Here is a 17,979-nt window from a genome sequence, read left to right as displayed (position 1 = left end):
TTGAAATTATCGTGTCACAGACGGGGAAAAAAGTGCTCATTTCATCAGTCTGTGTGCCACATCTTTCTAACTTGTATGTTTAAGAAATGTTCTACAGATGACACTGGGATTGTAAGGATCAGATTAAAACTTAGATAAAAACCCTCAAATAATGCTGAAGGCAACTCTTCTACCAGACATGGTGTGTTTTTTTCTTTCAAATTTCTAACTCCTGAATGTTCTGTACTGGCATCAAATTTTAAGCGGCCTTTCTCAGAAGTTAACTCCAATAGCATCCATTTCAAAACAGTTCTGTATTTTGAAGAATTGTTGTAGATCTCCAGACAAAACTTGCTTGAATCTGATACTTAAAAATAAAAAAGCATCTTTTGTGATAAATGTTCAAGAAAACCCACATTTGATAAACAGAATGAAAAACTGAATTACTGTTAATTTAACATTAAGCGGTAACAAAAGGCTCTTTTTGTACAGAGTACCTTTAAAGAAAATAAAGCTAAAAATAATCTCATAAGATGAAAAGCATCTACTGTTGCCTAACTTAACAATAATATAAAAAAGCTAAGAGAACAGTTAGTCCTTGTAACATATAGATCCAAAGATGACTGTAACATCAAACAACAACCAGAAGCATTTTCTGTAGTGGAGGTGCATGTTCTCTTTTTTTCTGATACAAGACAAACGTGATTAAAAGAAAGAACGCATAGATCTGGTGAGTTTGTAAGGAAAAACAGAATTACTCATCACCATTATCTAGCTATGACACAACTCTCTATCTTTGTTAGTTATACGAGTTTAATTGCAATATTAAAATCACATGGGTCAAGTAGGCTAGTTTTGTAGTCCAGCACAACTTCAGCAGTTACTGTACTCTTTCAGATAGGAAGAAACACCTATGAATTGGTATCAGAAAAAAAAGGTCATCAGCAAAGCAAACTAATTTCTACAACCATCTATAGCAAGACAAAAATAAATTCTAGCTTGGTTTGTTTGTATATTTAGCATATTAGAAAAGCAGGTACATACGTAACATTCAATCAAAGATGAGCCAGAAGAACACCCCCATAGCCAGAACTATAAATGACAGGATATACAAAACTGAGTTGCATGGCAATGAACAGGTGATTTCTCAAGTATTTTCAGAGTGTGCATAGGAAAGCTGACCTCTCTGACTCTCTCAACAAGTCCAAGCAAAATACAAAACCTGAAGTAGTTTGAAGTTGGAAGAAATCTTTCACACGTTGCCAGAGAAAAGACTACTCAACAAAGGAAAAAATATATATATATATGTGCGTGCTTGTTTATCCACTTTTGATGAGGTTATGTTGAAAAAAAATTACAATAATTGGGTTTTTTTTGTCACTATTACTACTAGGAAGATCAGAAAGAAATTATTACTTTCCTAGTACTGTAGGCTGTGTTGCTTTTTACAGTCGTGCCTCAATAAGCCATGAAATTTAGAGGATAAACATTCAAAAGGTGCAGCAGAAAAAAGCAAAACAAAACAAAACAAACTCAATCTCTCACCTTTCTGCCAACAATCTCTCATGGGAGCCTGCTGCATCTGTGTGCCAGCTGGAGTGTCCCTTATGCACACAAAGTACATTCACCAAAATAACTTCATAATTGGTTGCAACTCAGTGCTCGCAGCACATGCAAACATTTAATAAAAATCAACAACGTTTTAAAGCATTCTTTAAACTTGTCTTCCATATCATATCTTTAAGCATTTGAAATAAATTGATGAAAATGCTTAAGCTCGATATGCAACAGTTCAAATCTTGGAAGATATACAATAACTAGAGAAAATTTACAGGCATTTAGCCCTGACAATCACACTGAGGCTTCAGAAACTCAGTACACACAGAGTTAAGGTGTGGACAGTGACTGTCACCCTTTCCATGCTGAAATCTCAATCTATTTTGTGACATTTACAGCAATACCTCAGGTCTTTGTGTATCTTCTTACAAAGTCTTCATTGTAGAAATGCAGGGCATTTAGCTGTTCTAGAAGCATCAGATATTCCTTCTGTCCTTTTTCAATTGTGGTTTTTGCTAATTTGAGGAGGCCAGGAAGAGTTAAGCGCATAATTAAAATAAAATAATGTCAACTGAAGCTAAGAACTACTGAAATATCAAATCTGATCCAGCTGCCAGAATTGGAGTTGTTCACGCTGACATTTCTCCTGTCACGTAACAACACGGTTAGTTTTAAACCTGCACAGTGTCAACTTTAGGTCTACTCACACAGTGACAGAAAAATAATGTGACAGCCCCAGAGAAAGCAATGAAGACTTGAAACTAAGTAAAATTATTCCATATTCAGTGTGACCTTTTCCTTACCAAAATACATAGAAACCTTCCTTAACAAGCCTATTTTTTTTTTCCTTTTTAAAAGTGTGGGTAGTTTAAAGTGGAGCAAGGGTTAGAAAGAAGCAGGCGGCCTTTGACAAATACCTTCTTCCTCTGTTAGAAATAAACAGCTCTCCCTCCCAATAAAAAAGGAAACCATTACCAACGCACCCAGTTGATGCTGTGACTAACACTAAACTAACTTCTGCCTTGACTTCCTAAATGAAAAGAGCCAAAGTGAAAGGTAAGAATACATCAGAACTAAGCAGAACTTCAACACACGGAAACTTATCTGCATGTGAATAAGCAGAGAAAAAAATTAGACTGATTTAACAATCTGTGAAGAAACAGATCATTAAAACCCGTGGAAATCTAGATTTAGTAAAGCAATACCAACATCAATATATTCCTTATCTGCAAAAGCTCATTTCAGAAAACTTACTGCCATTGACAATATAATAGACAGGAAAATTTGAGATGGAAAAAAAACCAACTTGAGTAGTATATATGGAAAATAAAACAACTAATATACTCCTAGAAGTCTTTTCCCCTAAAGCTCCTCATTTCCCTAAGAGCATTTAAGAATCAATTAAACAAACCATGATATGCAATACTTCATAAAACCAAACATAAGTGAGGGGGGAAAATCATCTTGAACTTTGCATCACCATCTCTTGGCATAAATCTGTAATGCATTTTTCTTGACTGCAACTGTAATACTGAGAACTGCCTTCCATGTAGAAGATTCATCAGCAAAGCAGCCATTACTCAGAACTGAGGGTTTGGGCAAAAAAGTCACCGTAACCTGGGCATGTATGCAGAAGCTCAATGATTGTCACACTGAACTCCTGCAAAACTCAGTGCAGGGAACACTTCCTCTCCATCACTCACTGAGTTTTTAAAAAGGAAATGACTACTAGAAATAACAAATAAAAAAAAACTACTGTCTTTCCAACACAGAATATAAATTTTACCACATGAGCTTTCTATGATTCTCTTTAGATGTCTTAACATGAGTGGAATTTCTAAACTGCCTAAACAACCCGCTACAATTTTATCCAAATTCTTTACTATGGGAACTAAACTAGTATAAGAAATGCCTCCAAGTGAGATTCTCCTCAGAAGCACGACAGGGAAGAGACAGAAATGGGGGACACCATGAGAATCCTTCCTGAGCGTTCTCATCTTTCCATTCTCTGATGGGGATTACCTTAATAACCCAATATGTTGATTTCTGGTGAAGTACTGCAATTCTATTCAGAACAGCCCATAGCTGTACATCATCACACTGCAATGCAAAGTATCAGTCTTTGAAGGACACAGCTACAATGAGAGCAGCGCATGCCTTATAGAACTTGTTGAAAAATAAATATTGAACAGAAAAGAATGCCCTTAAATTAAAATCAAGAAGACATTTAAAGTTTTTGCATTCTTCATTACAGGAAAGACTCCTCCACTCTGGAACCATTACCCATCAGAAAAGCTCCATCTGTGCATAATTATTTCTGATAAATGGTATTAAGCTTCATTAAAGAGGTAGTGGAGATGTGAGAGAAGACAGAAAGAGCTCCAGCTCTAAATAAATCTCTCCGCTGTATTTCACTTAAAATCACCCCAGCAGGAAGTCATAAAGAATTTTTTATAGGTAGTATTTTCAAATGCTCTGCAGGCTGTACTGCCTAATATCCATCACCTTGAGTGTATGTTCACAAGCACACAGCGATCCAGGGTGAAGGACATGATTTAATTTTCCTCCCTTCTTTCCCTCTCTGTAATCACCTTCCTACTTACCCCCAAGTCCTTCTCAGCCACAAGAGAAACACTTTAACACAATTTAATTCGTCACTGTACACAATTCATGAAATCTGACCCAATAAGCACCAGAAAAGCACCCTATAATGCCAGATAGTAGATCTCTGCTAATAAGGCAGCAGAGATGCTGAATCCCACTGTCCTGTGAATGCCCAAATGTGATGCTACAGCACAACATTTCACTGGAAGGGTGTTTTAAAGCTTTGCTGTTTGTTTTTACAGCATACTACAGGTTTCCCCTGGACAAATGCTGGACAGAAGGAAGTGATGGGTGTTCTGCAGTAACTGTGCGTGTGAAGGAGCAACAAGTTACACAGCAAATTTACCCTTAAGACTGGAATCAGAAGGTTCAAGCTTAAACAATGGGATGTACCTATTACTATTACTATTACCTATTATTATTTCGGAAAATATTCTCATACACAGATAGAAAAGTTAGTTTAAATTTTAAACTAATTTTAATTTTAACTTTAAATTTTTAATTTAATTTTAAATTAAGCATTTTAGTCTACTAAGCAACTGCAATCCTACAAAAACAATTACTGCTTTGTCCACAGCCATTCTGAATAAGTAAGAAGAACATAAATGCAGAGTCTAACTACCTGTAAACAGAATAAATACTTTTGAAACTCAGTAAAATCATCCTATGTAAACACTGAACGCAATTGAAAGCAACTGTGCCGTATCAAAGACCTCTCAATCCTTGTGCTTTGTCAGCATTCTTATTTTCAGTAGAAAAATAAATGCAACTCTAGCAGATTCTCCATAAAAAATGAGTGTGTTTCTTGCAACAAGTACATCATTCTACTACACATGATGCATAGGTGAGCATAGCTCAATTGGTATTCTCTCTACAGAGAGAATCTTCTAAAATAAAGCTATGGTTTGAGCAACATGTAACTATAAATTATACATTTGAGCTTAACTTAAAGAATGCAGATTTTTAAACTAAACATACAGACACAATGTGAACTGTCAAAAACTAATGTGACTCCCTTTTCCTTTGCTCTTTGGTTAAAACCATCAATATGCCTTTCTTGAATCACTTCTAATGTCCCCCTTTACCATCAAAAGGCACATCTCCTGACACCAGTCAATAGAACATAACATTGAGAACGGTGCAAAACATATTTGTTTCCTTTGCTCTCACTTAGGACTTGTGCACTTACATTCCTCTTTGCTCGGTGAAGTTACATTCAGTTCTGTCAAAAGTTGCTGGTTGGAGTTAGCGGCCTGCGTGGTTAGAGAGGTATTGCTGTTGTCACTGTTTGTTTCTCCAGAGAACAAATCTGACTGGCTGTTGCTTGTGCTGGGAGTTGAGTCATCATCTGGCTGCTTCTTCTGGAAATCTATCAAAAACAAGATTCCATAAGTCATCTCATTTGCTTCATTTAATACATTTTACTCAAATACCAGAACAATGAAAATCACCCCCAAACACTGTCAAAAGTATTATCATTCTGACTGTTCCTAATCTCAAACACCACAAACATCGCAATGTCTGCTTTTTTTTTAGTTAAATCACCCACTAAGTTATCTGAAAGCGAAAATTCTTTGCTAACATTTGTAGCTTCTGTTAAAATAAGTACAAATTTCTTACTGTGGGAAAAGCTATAATTTTTAATTTTCCAGTTTGTCATATTTGCCTTTAGTATTAAATGCAGTTATTTATGAAAAGCCGCTCTCTCCTTCGTACTTCTTAACTTAAAGCTAGACCGAAAATGAAATAATACTTCACACACCATTTAAGCAATAGAATACGTTATTATCAGTACATTATGACTTAATGAAAGAGAAAGAACAGAGCACTATGAGCAGAAAATTATATCTCCAAATATTTTAGCAGTGGGTTCAGGAAAACACAGCAATCCATACCAACCACAGGACAAACTCCTTCCCAGGTTCCCACTCAAGCCACAACAGCTTCTCCAGAAAGGGAGTACATACGTTTGTAAACAACTGTTTTCAAAGATGAAGTACAGAAAGAGTAAACTTACAGCAAAAATCTCAGAGGAACACCTGGAGAATTCACTGAGAACTGCAACTACTGCCATCAAACCAGCCTAACGCAGACCAGGTAAGCCAAAAGGCTGGACAGCCACAATCTAAGCCAATGCATGTTCTGCAGCATTGTTTAGCATCTATTTGTAAATAAGACTTCCCTGGACTGGGAAAAGGAACACATTTCTACCAGTTTCCAGACACTGATTTAACAGTTTAAAAAGCATTTCAAATGTGCCAGCCATCAAGGCTTCCTCCATCAGCCCTATCAGACAGGTAATTCTAGGAGCCCTGCAACATGGGAGACAAGACCTTTACTACAACAGACAGCTAAACGCAAGTGCTAGCAGCAGTACTTCTCCAGCTAACTGAGGCAGCTCCCTCTCCACTTTCCAAACCCCTTCTGCTTCAGCACATGACAGAACAAAGCTGGGGAGGGCAGGATGCCTGAATATAACTGCCTGCTCCAGCACCGGCATTCCAAGCTGCTCACTGATCCATGGCAGTAAGACTAGACAAGGGGAGTAAATCACTATGGTACATTATGCTATGTACAACATTACAGCTATGCCCCCAATACCGAACTCCATATCTTGGATAGGTCCCATCCTCAGGCTTACCTCACCTCCAAACCAGATTCAGGTGAAATCTTTTCAAGTGCAAAGCCCCTCTTGAGGGCTTTCCATATCCCATGAATAGTGGATTAGCCATAGCACAGGTCTCAATTCCTACCAGCCATACCACTAATTTCAGCCTGACATCCTCAAACACCCCTCAAGAACACCCCTCTCCCAGCCAAGTGGCTCTTGGTTTGCTTAGTATCCAGTTATTCCCACAATGCAAAGCATTTCTTCCTAGTAAAGACAGCTAAGGATGAGCTGCTTTCACTTGCTGACATTCTTAAATACATTTTAAAATAGTAATAATAATATAACAAAACAACACCACCACCACAAAGGCAGAATGAATTCATTTTGCAAGCATAATACATGTATCAGTGAAGGTTGCTTGTTATGACAAAGAGAGAAACTGTGCAGTCTATAAATATTTGCAGACGATGATGCATCAGAAGCAGGTCTCCAACATGACTCATCGGGACTGGGAAGCACTGCAGTTGAACAGTCCCTAATTGCTGATTTCAGATTCAAGAGTAAATTGCCAGTAAAATTAAGCTGTAACTTCTGCTGCGGAAGCCTCAGCCAGAAGTTGAGCTTGGGTAAGCACAAGCTCAAAGCCAGGGAAGAGTAGGTGGCAGCAGACAGGAATTCATCTGCCTCGACAACAGTCTGGTGGGAAGCTCATTGTCAGGGTTGGGTAACAGACCTAACTTGGGCCTCACTAGTTATCTACAAAGTTTCATGTAAGTTGGCTCCAGGATCATTATTCGTGTGCTTGTGAAAATCAAGAAAGCTTTGAGTACTTGGAATTCAGCACCAGCTATAATCCAATAGGTGTACCAATGTGACCTGGAACCATCGGTTTAGAAATTCTCCAGTTCTTCACACCTACAGTGAGACAACAGTTCTGGCAGGAGAGCTCGCAGCCAGAGACACTTGAAGAACTACTGGTCTACAAATAACAGTTGAGAAAATAAGTGAAAATTGTACAACTTTCCTACAAAGGTGACTGCAGAGACAAAATGTTCTATATGAGATTGCATCCAAGGCAGCACACAAAAGCAAAGCTGTACTGTGTATGTGTATCAGAAATGGGAGTAACCTCATTTTCAAGGAGTAGACAAAAAAAGGCTTATGCTTAATATTATACATCACGAGGAATCTACAAAATCCATCAAAAAAAGTGAGTGCAGCATTACAGAAACAGCAATAGGTGCTATGGAGTTTATTAAAATTTGGTAAGCTCAAAATTCACATGCTATTTTTTTCCTAGATAGATGCAAATACATAGGTAAGACTAGTTCGGTGTCATCCACTAAGGGCATTTACAGATGAATGCAGAACATTTTTTAAGTAAATGGCCTAAATAACAAAAGTCCGGACAGCCTTTTGAAGACAGTGCAGTAGATACCAGCGCTACAGTTGTGCCCCCTAAAGCTCTATCTTTAATAAGCACATAAACTGACTTTATCTTTTTTCTGAACAACTGTTGACTTTATCAACCTGTGGATAAATTCACCAACTCGAAAGGGCATAAAAGGCTGTCAGAAGTCATCATGCTGTAATTGCATTTCCCAACAAGCTTCCTAGGAACATAACTTGAGTGGCAACACGAAAGCAAAATCCACCATGGTACCCAAATGCCTTTTGCCTTTCCCTCTCCAGGACTTTCTATTCAGAACTGACTTTTACCCAGTCTGCAGATCAATTAACTTTCAAAAATGTTTCAACCTGAATGCTTGGGAGGACCCGGGGACATCTCCCAACCCCTCTTTTTAAACACTTTTTCACTGCAGGCAAGAGTACTTGAGGAAAATATCTAAACTCCTGTTCTTAAATGCCTATGACACAACAGCTGGAACTGAAGTTGTACCATTTACATGCACTGAATTATTAGTAAATATGGCTGTATTACTGAAAATTACTGAAAGTTGTCTTAGTAACACAATTTTGACAGCAATATGCAACCTCTTCAGTAGTATAATCTATATTAGAACTTTGACTCACATTTTCAACAAAATTCTGAAATACTGCTTTACAATTTGAGGTCCAGTATTTTACTGCTGCAAATAGGCACCTAATGACATGATGCATTAGCCGTGTCACACTTTCCTGAGTAAGAGCAGACTGCATTTGGCCTCTTTTGGCCAGAACACCTGTTAGCACATGTAACTGGCAGACCACCTTCATCTCCCTTAAAGGCAGTAAGAGTAGGCAACAATTACAGCAGCAATTGTGTCTGAATGAATTCAGCTAAGCCTTAGCTGCTTAACAAATAAAACAAAACAAAAATGTGAACACAATAACAGGCAAGATCCTGGCAAGTTCTGAAGGGGAGGTTTCACTCCGATTAAGATCAGAATGTAAATTCTATTGAGAGAACAATGACCTCCCATAACAGCCTCAGTGGGAAAGAAACCAAAGCAGAACAAGAGTTGGCACGTAATTTATCATTTCCAGAAGTTTTTCATTTAACCGCAGACCCGTGCAAAACACCTTCATTAACTAGTCTCCTTTTTATTGAGGCTTTCACTATGCTAGCAAAACCAATGACAAAACGCATAACAACAGACCAAAAAAATACATGAAATTACTCAACATTCCGCTTTCCTAGTTAACACAATGCAGTGTTACGACTTTATACAGCCTTACACTGGCACACAGGTTAGGAAGGTTTCTCCACTTGTCAAAAAATGCTCTCTCCTGTTGTTGGCTTCATTTGTTACCAGGTGGAGCTTGCGCCCAAATGCAACTTGACAATTAATTGCTTCTCACATGGGGGATTAACAGTCAAAAAGAGCTCTCGAAACAACACAAGAAATCAAACAAGGAGGATTTTACTCCATGGACTGAGAAGCTGCTAGTAGCAAGCAACAATAATTTTTGAGTTCCAAAATCTTTTTGCCTTGCTGTGATAAAGGGCTGCCCCCAGTATCCCAATTCACAGAGGTGGAAACCTCAGGTAGAGCTCTGATGCACTGGATGTTAATAAGTAGCAAAACAAAAATAAGGCTCTTAGTCATTGTGCCGTTTACAAGCAAATCCTATGTGCACACACAGAACTGATACAAACATTTCATGCTTTTTCCATACAGTACATTCAGATAGTTTTGATGGAAAGGAAAGGAAGAAACTAGATATGTTCAAAGACAGAACAAATTCCTTTGTAAGACAATCTTTTGCCTTTTTGTATTTTCATAATAATATTGACAGTGAAAACCATTTGTTTATATCTTCTGATATTAAAACCATCAATATCTGACAAAATATCTAAGATAATAATGAGTTCTTGACTTTTTTTCTTAAGTGTAAAGGGTCTATAACTGTACTGGGAAGATCCCTATAGCTCCTGATAAGTAACTCCTGTAATTACAATCACTGGAAACTTGAGGTTCAACCAAATATGAGCTGTATGAATGTATCATTAAGCATTTAATTCTAAAAAAGACAAGTTTCTCAGAATATTACACAAAATGACTTAATACTAAGCCTGAGCTTTTTTTCTCCATTCGCACTGATGCTATGGCATAATAATCATCCAATTTATGACGTTCACAAGTGGTCTTAAAACTAAACTCTCTTCTCAGCTTATTTCAAGGATCAAGGTTACAAACACTTCTTTTTCTCTGGTCTATAACAGATGTTGTCATCAATAAAGAATGGGTTCATTCAAATAAATGATGGATGTTGTAAGAAGTGTCAAAGTAAACAGAATGCTAAGGAAAAAATTAGAGTCCTTAAAGTAATTTTGGTTGACAGCCTATAATACACCTCTTTGTCACCTTCCAGCCCTGCAGCTCCCATAACTTAGCACTGTAAAGTAGCAAAAATGGTGTTTGGAGAGTTTTTGCTTCGTACACTGCATTAAATGTGCAGGCTGCACATTCTTCTAATGAGAGCATCTTGTTCTTATACAGACTATAAATTAACATGGCAGTGTTACATCAGATGTTCATTAGAATCACAACACTGCACACAAGAGATTTTCACCTTACTCTAAGCAGAGCACAGCTTCACGCTTCAGAGAAAGTGCTTTTTGGAGAGTATTCTGTGAGGAGTAACACAAATATTATGACACTGGAAGCATTACAGTGAACTGATTGTTTTGAGTTATTGGATCATTCTTATTCTTTGTGTGACTGCTCATACATGACAACCACAGTATATTACCAAGTCCTAAAGATCTTATTTACTTCCCTCCCCCCCTACCCCCTTTTTAAACTCTTCACTGGACTTTTCTGGCTCATAGCCTACTGCAGGCATTGCAAGTGCCATTCCTTTATACCTGCATTTTGCATAATTAGCGTGAAATGGGTAAAACATTTCCCTTAAGTAGATACCTGAATGAAATCTAAAGCTCTGACAACAGACTGAATAAAACTCCATGGAAGAGAAGATTTTCCTCTTTTAGGTAACAAAGATGCAGCAGCCCACTTGTAAAGACTCTGCCCTACGGGGAATACACTACAGAACTGAAACAAGCATTTGTATTGGAGAAGACAACCAAAACCATAACATAGAATCAGAGCTAAGAGCTGTACAAATATTTATCTATAAATATAATGCATACACATTCAGAAAGATATTTCTTAATAAGTACATAATAGCAATAATATGTGAATGAACTGAGACATCGACTGGAGATGACAGGAAATAGTTTGTGTAAAAATACAGAGGTTATCAGCAGAGCTCATCGCTTTCACAGTTAAACCCCAAGTACAGCAAGAACTAACAATCTATGAAAAATACTGAAAAGAGTATATTCTCTACGACTGAACTTTAGAATTGGGAGCACCTCTAAGAAGACCAACAGATTATTAACAGCAGTTTCAGATAATGTGATTTGCACGTTACAGAAGCCGGGCTTTTCATATACATCTCATTTTCTTTTTCAATCAGCAGAAATATGAGAAAAAGGGTAAATTAAATGGAAAAAAAAAAAAAAGATTCTACAAAGGCAGGAAGCAGACAGATCATAGCAGCAATTGCCTGTATTTATCATTCAGAAACCAGAATCAAAGCACATACAACCTTTCATACTGAAAAGCGGTTAGGATATTTAACGTGATTGATTTCCGTTCATTTCTTTTTTAATTAAACCCGATCAACATTGTGTTTTCAGTTAGGTCCCACCTCAAAAGAGATGAACCATTGCTTAAAGGTGACACTGCAGAGGAGGCCATCCTTCCGGCTGCAAAGGACTCCCTCCCACAGTTACACAGGATGTCTGGATTAGACCAAACTTTGCCCACTACTTATCAAGAAAACTCAAAAGGAACTAATAAACAAAGGCTAGTTAGATAACAAGCATAGCATTATTATAAGCGATCTACAATTCAGAATCCAAGTTGTTAATGAATGCGCGTGCTTACATCTTTTAAGAGAAATGCAGTTTTGTATCCGAGTAGGAGAATGCACAACAACTCTGTTAACCAGGCTGACAACACCTTCCAGGATGTTATGGACAAACCCACCATTTCTGCAGCAGGTGATCCCACTATCCCCAAAATAGCTGTGAAATACTGAACTGACCTAACAGCTTACCTATTGGAGCTACTTCACTGCTGGACAGTAACCAAGTCACTGAAACCCCCACAAAACCCTCATGTCACATTCCCTACTATTACTTTAAGTAGCACTCTTACCTTACTTCACATAAAATTTCATTATTTCATAAAACTTGCCAACATTAAGAACAAATATTATTGCCTGTCATTACAGGATCCAAAGTACTGAACCTATAAAAAAGTAAAGGATTATTTTAACAATCTACCCTTAAGTTTCCTATTACAGAATCCCTCCCATCTGTGGCTAGCACTTGTACTTTAATACAGTACAGAGCACGGACAAGTACTAAATAAAGACATCACTGCATTGCTAGAAGTGTAGCTAATGGAGGGCAGCTATGTAGCACCTGCACCTGACAGTGTAACCAAGAGATTAAGAAAATTTATTACCTGACTAATTGAAACTGCACGGATTCTAGAGCCTGTGTCAAAGGATATCTGTACTAACTCAACCCATAGTGAAAGTATGAGCTTTAAATAGACTGTGGAAACATAAAGCAACCACTCCTCGATCATCACCGTGAGAAATATTTTGTTCTTTAATGACACGTGGAGAGAGTGCATTTATCTGGATGAACATCTACCAAAACTGACTGCTAGGAAATCACCCAGAGGGCAGCTTGCCATGGAGCCTTGCATGCTGACACTGCAGAAGTTGGCAATGACGACACACTGAGCACCTCTAAGGAGAAATAGCATGAGAAAGCCCAGTATCCTACAGCCAGGACAATTAAATAGATATCAAGTTACAGAATGAGTCTGTGAAACTAAATGGACGCAGTTATTTGAAGGATCAATGTGTTGCTTAAGGAGGACGATCATTTAACGCAATCTGAGGGTAAAACAACAGTGGGGATTAAATATAAGAGAGTCTGAAGAAAAGTACCTGGGGAAAACATCTAAGAAGCTCAGATCTACAGAGCTTATTCCCAAAGCAGGCTTGGAAAATCTGCAACATGAACATTTAACAACAGACAAGACAGAATTCTAGAAAAGGCATAAAAGTAAGTATTGAACTGCCTAAGAGAAGAACAACAGTAACAAAACATTGCAGCTCTGCGATTGCCCTGAGCCTCTGCATCTTCATGGCTTGAATTTTTAGCAGTAGAACCTTGTTTCGAAATTGAGCGAACAAGTAAGAAATGTTCCACTTCAAACTAAATTCAGATTGATGGTACATCAAAATCTACCATGCTCATAAAGGGGGAGAAATGTTCACTTTGTTAAGTAAACCCATAAAACAAGTAAACTAATGAAGTGAACTTCTTGAGGCATTTTTATTTCAAATGAGAGATCTTGAAAACATGACTGTTAACTGATAGAAATAGATTTTAATTCCCACTCACATTTATTTTGGACACTTCATTCACGAGGCATGTAGGAATTAATATTCTTTTAATAAAAGAAATACTTCAGTTAGTTTCTCTTGTACCGGAGCTATCTCTGTAACACATTTTATCGCGCCCTTTCCAACACCTAGAGAGAGCCCTCCAATTTCAAAACGTGTCTATTATTTTTTAATTAATTCGTTCAGTCCACATTATGTGGTTCCAATCAAACTGTGTGTACGTCTCATTTTCTGTCAATAAGTCACTTGTACAGCTGAAACATTCTCAAGAATTTGCCTACAAGTTCCCAAGATTTTCACCAGGGATGGAAGGCTTTTTACAGCAAATTAAATCTTTCTAGCACTAGTCTACGGTCCATCTCCCTTAAGTCCCATTTTCCCTCATCTCTGTTGAAGGCATCTTAAAAGCTACCATCATCAGAACAATCCTCAGAATTACTCATTTCTTGGACCCTTTTCCCCAGTACTTGCTGGGAAGCTGTTCCGGAAAAGCTCTCCCAAGAACAAGAAGAAGCTCTCACTCCCTTGTCTCATTTCCATCCCACTAACTCATCCACATCCTGAGCAGCACAGAGCTAAAGGCTCCAAAATGCCACCACAGTCACTACATGATGGAAAACCAGGCAGATCTCATCCTATATTTTACAGCCTTTCTCTCTCTCCCTTTTTGAAACATCTGTCTGAGAAGAAGATTTAATACTTTATCACTATTTAGGTTTAACCACCAAACCTATAAATTGCAAAGTAAAGCATCAGGAGTTTCTTTCTTCTCCTTTAAATCTCAGTAGAATCTGATGCTTCTCACTGCAATAAATACATGTCTTTCACAAACAGCAGTGGAGAACAGTATGGACAGAGAGAGGTACATGAAATGTGACAGCCTTCAGTAGTGACAGCATAAACCTTGCTAGGTTTGGAGCCCACACAAGCAGCTTATGATTGCAATATTCTATGGCAATAGCCAACCATAGGTGTTTTACCACAACCTGAGAAAGCTCCACATTGTGTGCCCCGGTGGCGCAGCGGTAGAATTCCCGTTTGCAACACCAGGGGGCCCGGGTTCGAATCCCCCCTGTGGGAGCAGGGGGTAGAAGTGCCGCTCTGCTACACAGAGGGCTCGAATCCCGGGAGTTGGACTTGATGATCTCTAAGGTCCCTTCCAACTCGCACAATACTATGATACTATGATATGATATGATTTGAATGACTTCCCAAAGCAGCTTGGAAGCTTAAGGAAGTAGCTGGAGGCTCCCCACTCATAAAAGGGACCTTTAAGATCACGTAGTTCCAACCCCCTGCTTCAGGCAGGGCTATCTCCCTCTAGACCAAGTTGCTCACAACCCCATCCAACCTGGCCTTGCAAACACCTCCAGGGAGGGGGCATCTGCATCCTCTGTGGGCAACCTGTTCTAACGCTTCATCACCCTCACAGTAAAGAACTGCTTCCTAATATCTAGTCTAAACCTACCCTCTTCCAGCTTAAAGCCATTTCCCCTCATCCTGTAACGATATACAATAAGTCCCTTCCCAGCTTTCCTGTAGGCCCCCCTTAGGTACCCCCTGATCATCCTCTCTATCTTATCGTGTAATCTTACTGAAATGTACAAGAGCAGCATTCAGTTCGACAACAAAAAGAGCCAAAGTGAGGCTGATCAAGGAACAAGGAAAGGAAAAGCCATCTAGATTTACAAATCCAAAAGGTCAAACAAAGCAGACTTTCACTGGATGCACTTGCTACAACTTGCCCTGTTATTGTTAAATTTTGAATGTGGAACACAACAGCTCGGGAATACAACACCACATTCCCTTTGCATATTTTCTGTATGTACTTGAAGTTCATATGTATTTTCCTTTGCAGTCTTTCATGGAAAAAAAAAGTGTATGAATATGCAGGTATCAGACAACTGTTTTCATAAAATAAACACTGCTTCGGCTTTTCAGTGAGTAACAAAACGTGACAGTTTTGAATTAATGAAAACAATTCTTTTTATTCCTACTTATTAAAATTGTCATCTAGAAGAATAGAGAAATTCTGAATAAGTAAATGGCAACAGGCATTTTCATTATTAGCCAGTTAATCCCAAAGAACATAGCTGGAACACATTTCAAAGTACGGAATTAGTATAAGCCGGTTGCAAAGATAAGTCACCTAATGAGTTCATATCTAAAGCTTAGGGATTTTTCTCAACTTTTTTTTCCCCTTACAAATGCTGACTACTTCAATATTTAGATGCTTCCCTGATTTCTATACATTCAAAGAAGGGCAGAAAAGGAAGAGAAATGAAAAAAAGACTGCTGTCTTTAGTAAGATACGGTCCCCCCAGTGGAAAAAATGGATAAGTACACTTGTTTTTATACAGCAAAATACATGTGAACTTAAAGTATCTCTTGCCATGATGAAGTGATCCTTGTACTTCTCAGTGTCAGAAGAGCACTGCTGAAAATGGCTAAAACAATCTCATCTATGACCTAATACAGAAATGATGCGTAATGACCAAAGAACAAACAAAAAAAGAACAATTCTTTCACTTCCTAAATCCATCATCTGTGATTTCTGACTTTTCATGCCACCACTGGAAAATTACTCACACGTGAGAATTAGTCTTGCCAGCACTGATTCCAGTGGCTGAGCTGCAGGAGGTTATAAGACTCCAAAGTTAAAACAAAAAACAAAAGTCTATATCACAGCAGCTCTGTTTCGTCCTTAAACAATCCATTAATTAAATGCTGGTAATAACAAGATCCTGAAAATGAAAATGGATCCTGCAGCCAATCCTTCATGTTCCAAGACTTGCTTCAAGGAGTTTAACAACCAGGACTCCTCCTCACATAAAGGCTCCAGCTGTTTTGCTTTCTCTAGATGAGAGCCTTAGAGAAAATTTACAGGAGTACACAAGTTCTTCTATTAATAACACGCAAGACAGAGAAAAATGTATTTTGAGTGTTCAGCTAGGGGCGAAGGTGACGAAAGAGCAATATTCATTATGCTCAGGAGGAAGAACAGGAAAAAACATGCCAAAAGTCCTCCCCCAAAAGAAGGAAAGCAAGGGCAAAAATGCTATCTGCACATACTCAGCTAGTTTGCTCACTTCTGGAGTGCAATACTCAAGAAAAGCAAGGAACTAAAATGTGTTTTCTAGGAGAGTTTGAAAGCATTCTTTCAAGAGATTTTTTGTTATGCCTCAACAGAGCTAGAAATAGCAGTTACACAGTATAGCCTCTTCAGGTGCTTGTGCTGTACAGAAATGGCATATGATTGACAGATTCAACCCATACTGAAGAGCTTGTAGAGAAAATATCTAAGTTTTCTGCTTTGTGGTATTAGTAAACTAGAGGATAAATAGTTAACGGTAACGTGCTTCTCCAGTTAGGGCGGCCAGTTGTGCTTCAAGAGCAAGTAATTACAGACACTACTTTAGAAACTGAGGATCAGCACGTAAAATTCAGTTCAAATAAGAAAGCATAAATAAACTAAATAATACATAAATTTTCAGGAAGAGATGAATGATTACTGGAAGCTAATAACTGTTTTGTGCATGCTGTTCTGATTACCTGATTAAAGCACAAACATCCAAGAGCCTATCTCCAGTAGCCAAGCAAGAACAGCAAAGTGCAATCAATTCCAGCAGCAAGAGAGGAAGTAGAAGAAAAATCTAGTTAACTGACAACACTGGAATAAACCTGGGACTAGCAGCCAACCTCCTGCCATTGTACTCAAAGAGTGAGAACAGTGGAAAGCCTCATACAACCCAATCATCATTTGGCAGGCTCGACTTGGTCTTCCAGAGCAGTCTAAGAGGTATCACCCACTACGAAGTTACTAGTAAAAAGTGTAACACAGCACATTAAACAACGTGAAGTCTACCAGCAGAGGGAGGTGTTCTACTAGATTGCACTTTGCAAAATCTTCCTTCCCTGAGCACCGATTTCAAAATTATTCAGTCATCATCAATGGGGAACAAACTTCCCTCTTTCTTTAAATACACTTTCAAGTGTCTCTTGTTATGCATTTCCACTTTAGACTAATTACTGCTATGGAAAATTTGATTTTCTATCTAACAGAAGCAACTTAGTCCCTAATTCAACACTTCCATCTCAAGTAAACTATCAGCTGAAAACCCCACCCTTCATCCTCTTTCTGACCCATAGTGGGAACACAAAAGAAATTTTCATCTTCCCTACGATCAGGAGATATTAAAGAGAATTCTTCCAAAACAGAAGATACTTCTGCTTTCATCAGTGGGGAAGAAGATAATGAAATGGCATCACCCTGCACTCTTGCATGA

General features: G+C 38.2%; 1 protein-coding gene across 2 annotated transcripts in view; it reads right to left on the bottom strand.

Annotated features, from left to right (window-relative positions):
• Positions 1 to 17,979, bottom strand: part of ZFAND3 (zinc finger AN1-type containing 3) — a 126,323-nt gene that overhangs the window by 34,178 nt on the left and 74,166 nt on the right. For both annotated transcript variants that reach the window (XM_072332717.1, XM_072332716.1), the window contains exon 4: positions 5,330 to 5,509. In XM_072332717.1, the coding sequence (XP_072188818.1) occupies positions 5,330 to 5,509 (180 nt within the window). The remainder of the gene's footprint in view (positions 1 to 5,329; positions 5,510 to 17,979) is intronic.

The sequence above is a fragment of the Excalfactoria chinensis genome, chromosome 3 (assembly GCF_039878825.1).
Source record: "Excalfactoria chinensis isolate bCotChi1 chromosome 3, bCotChi1.hap2, whole genome shotgun sequence".
Taxonomy (NCBI): Eukaryota; Metazoa; Chordata; class Aves; order Galliformes; family Phasianidae; genus Excalfactoria; species Excalfactoria chinensis.
Note: the sequence above shows the minus strand (reverse complement) of the source record. Positions and strands in the feature narration are given on the sequence as shown.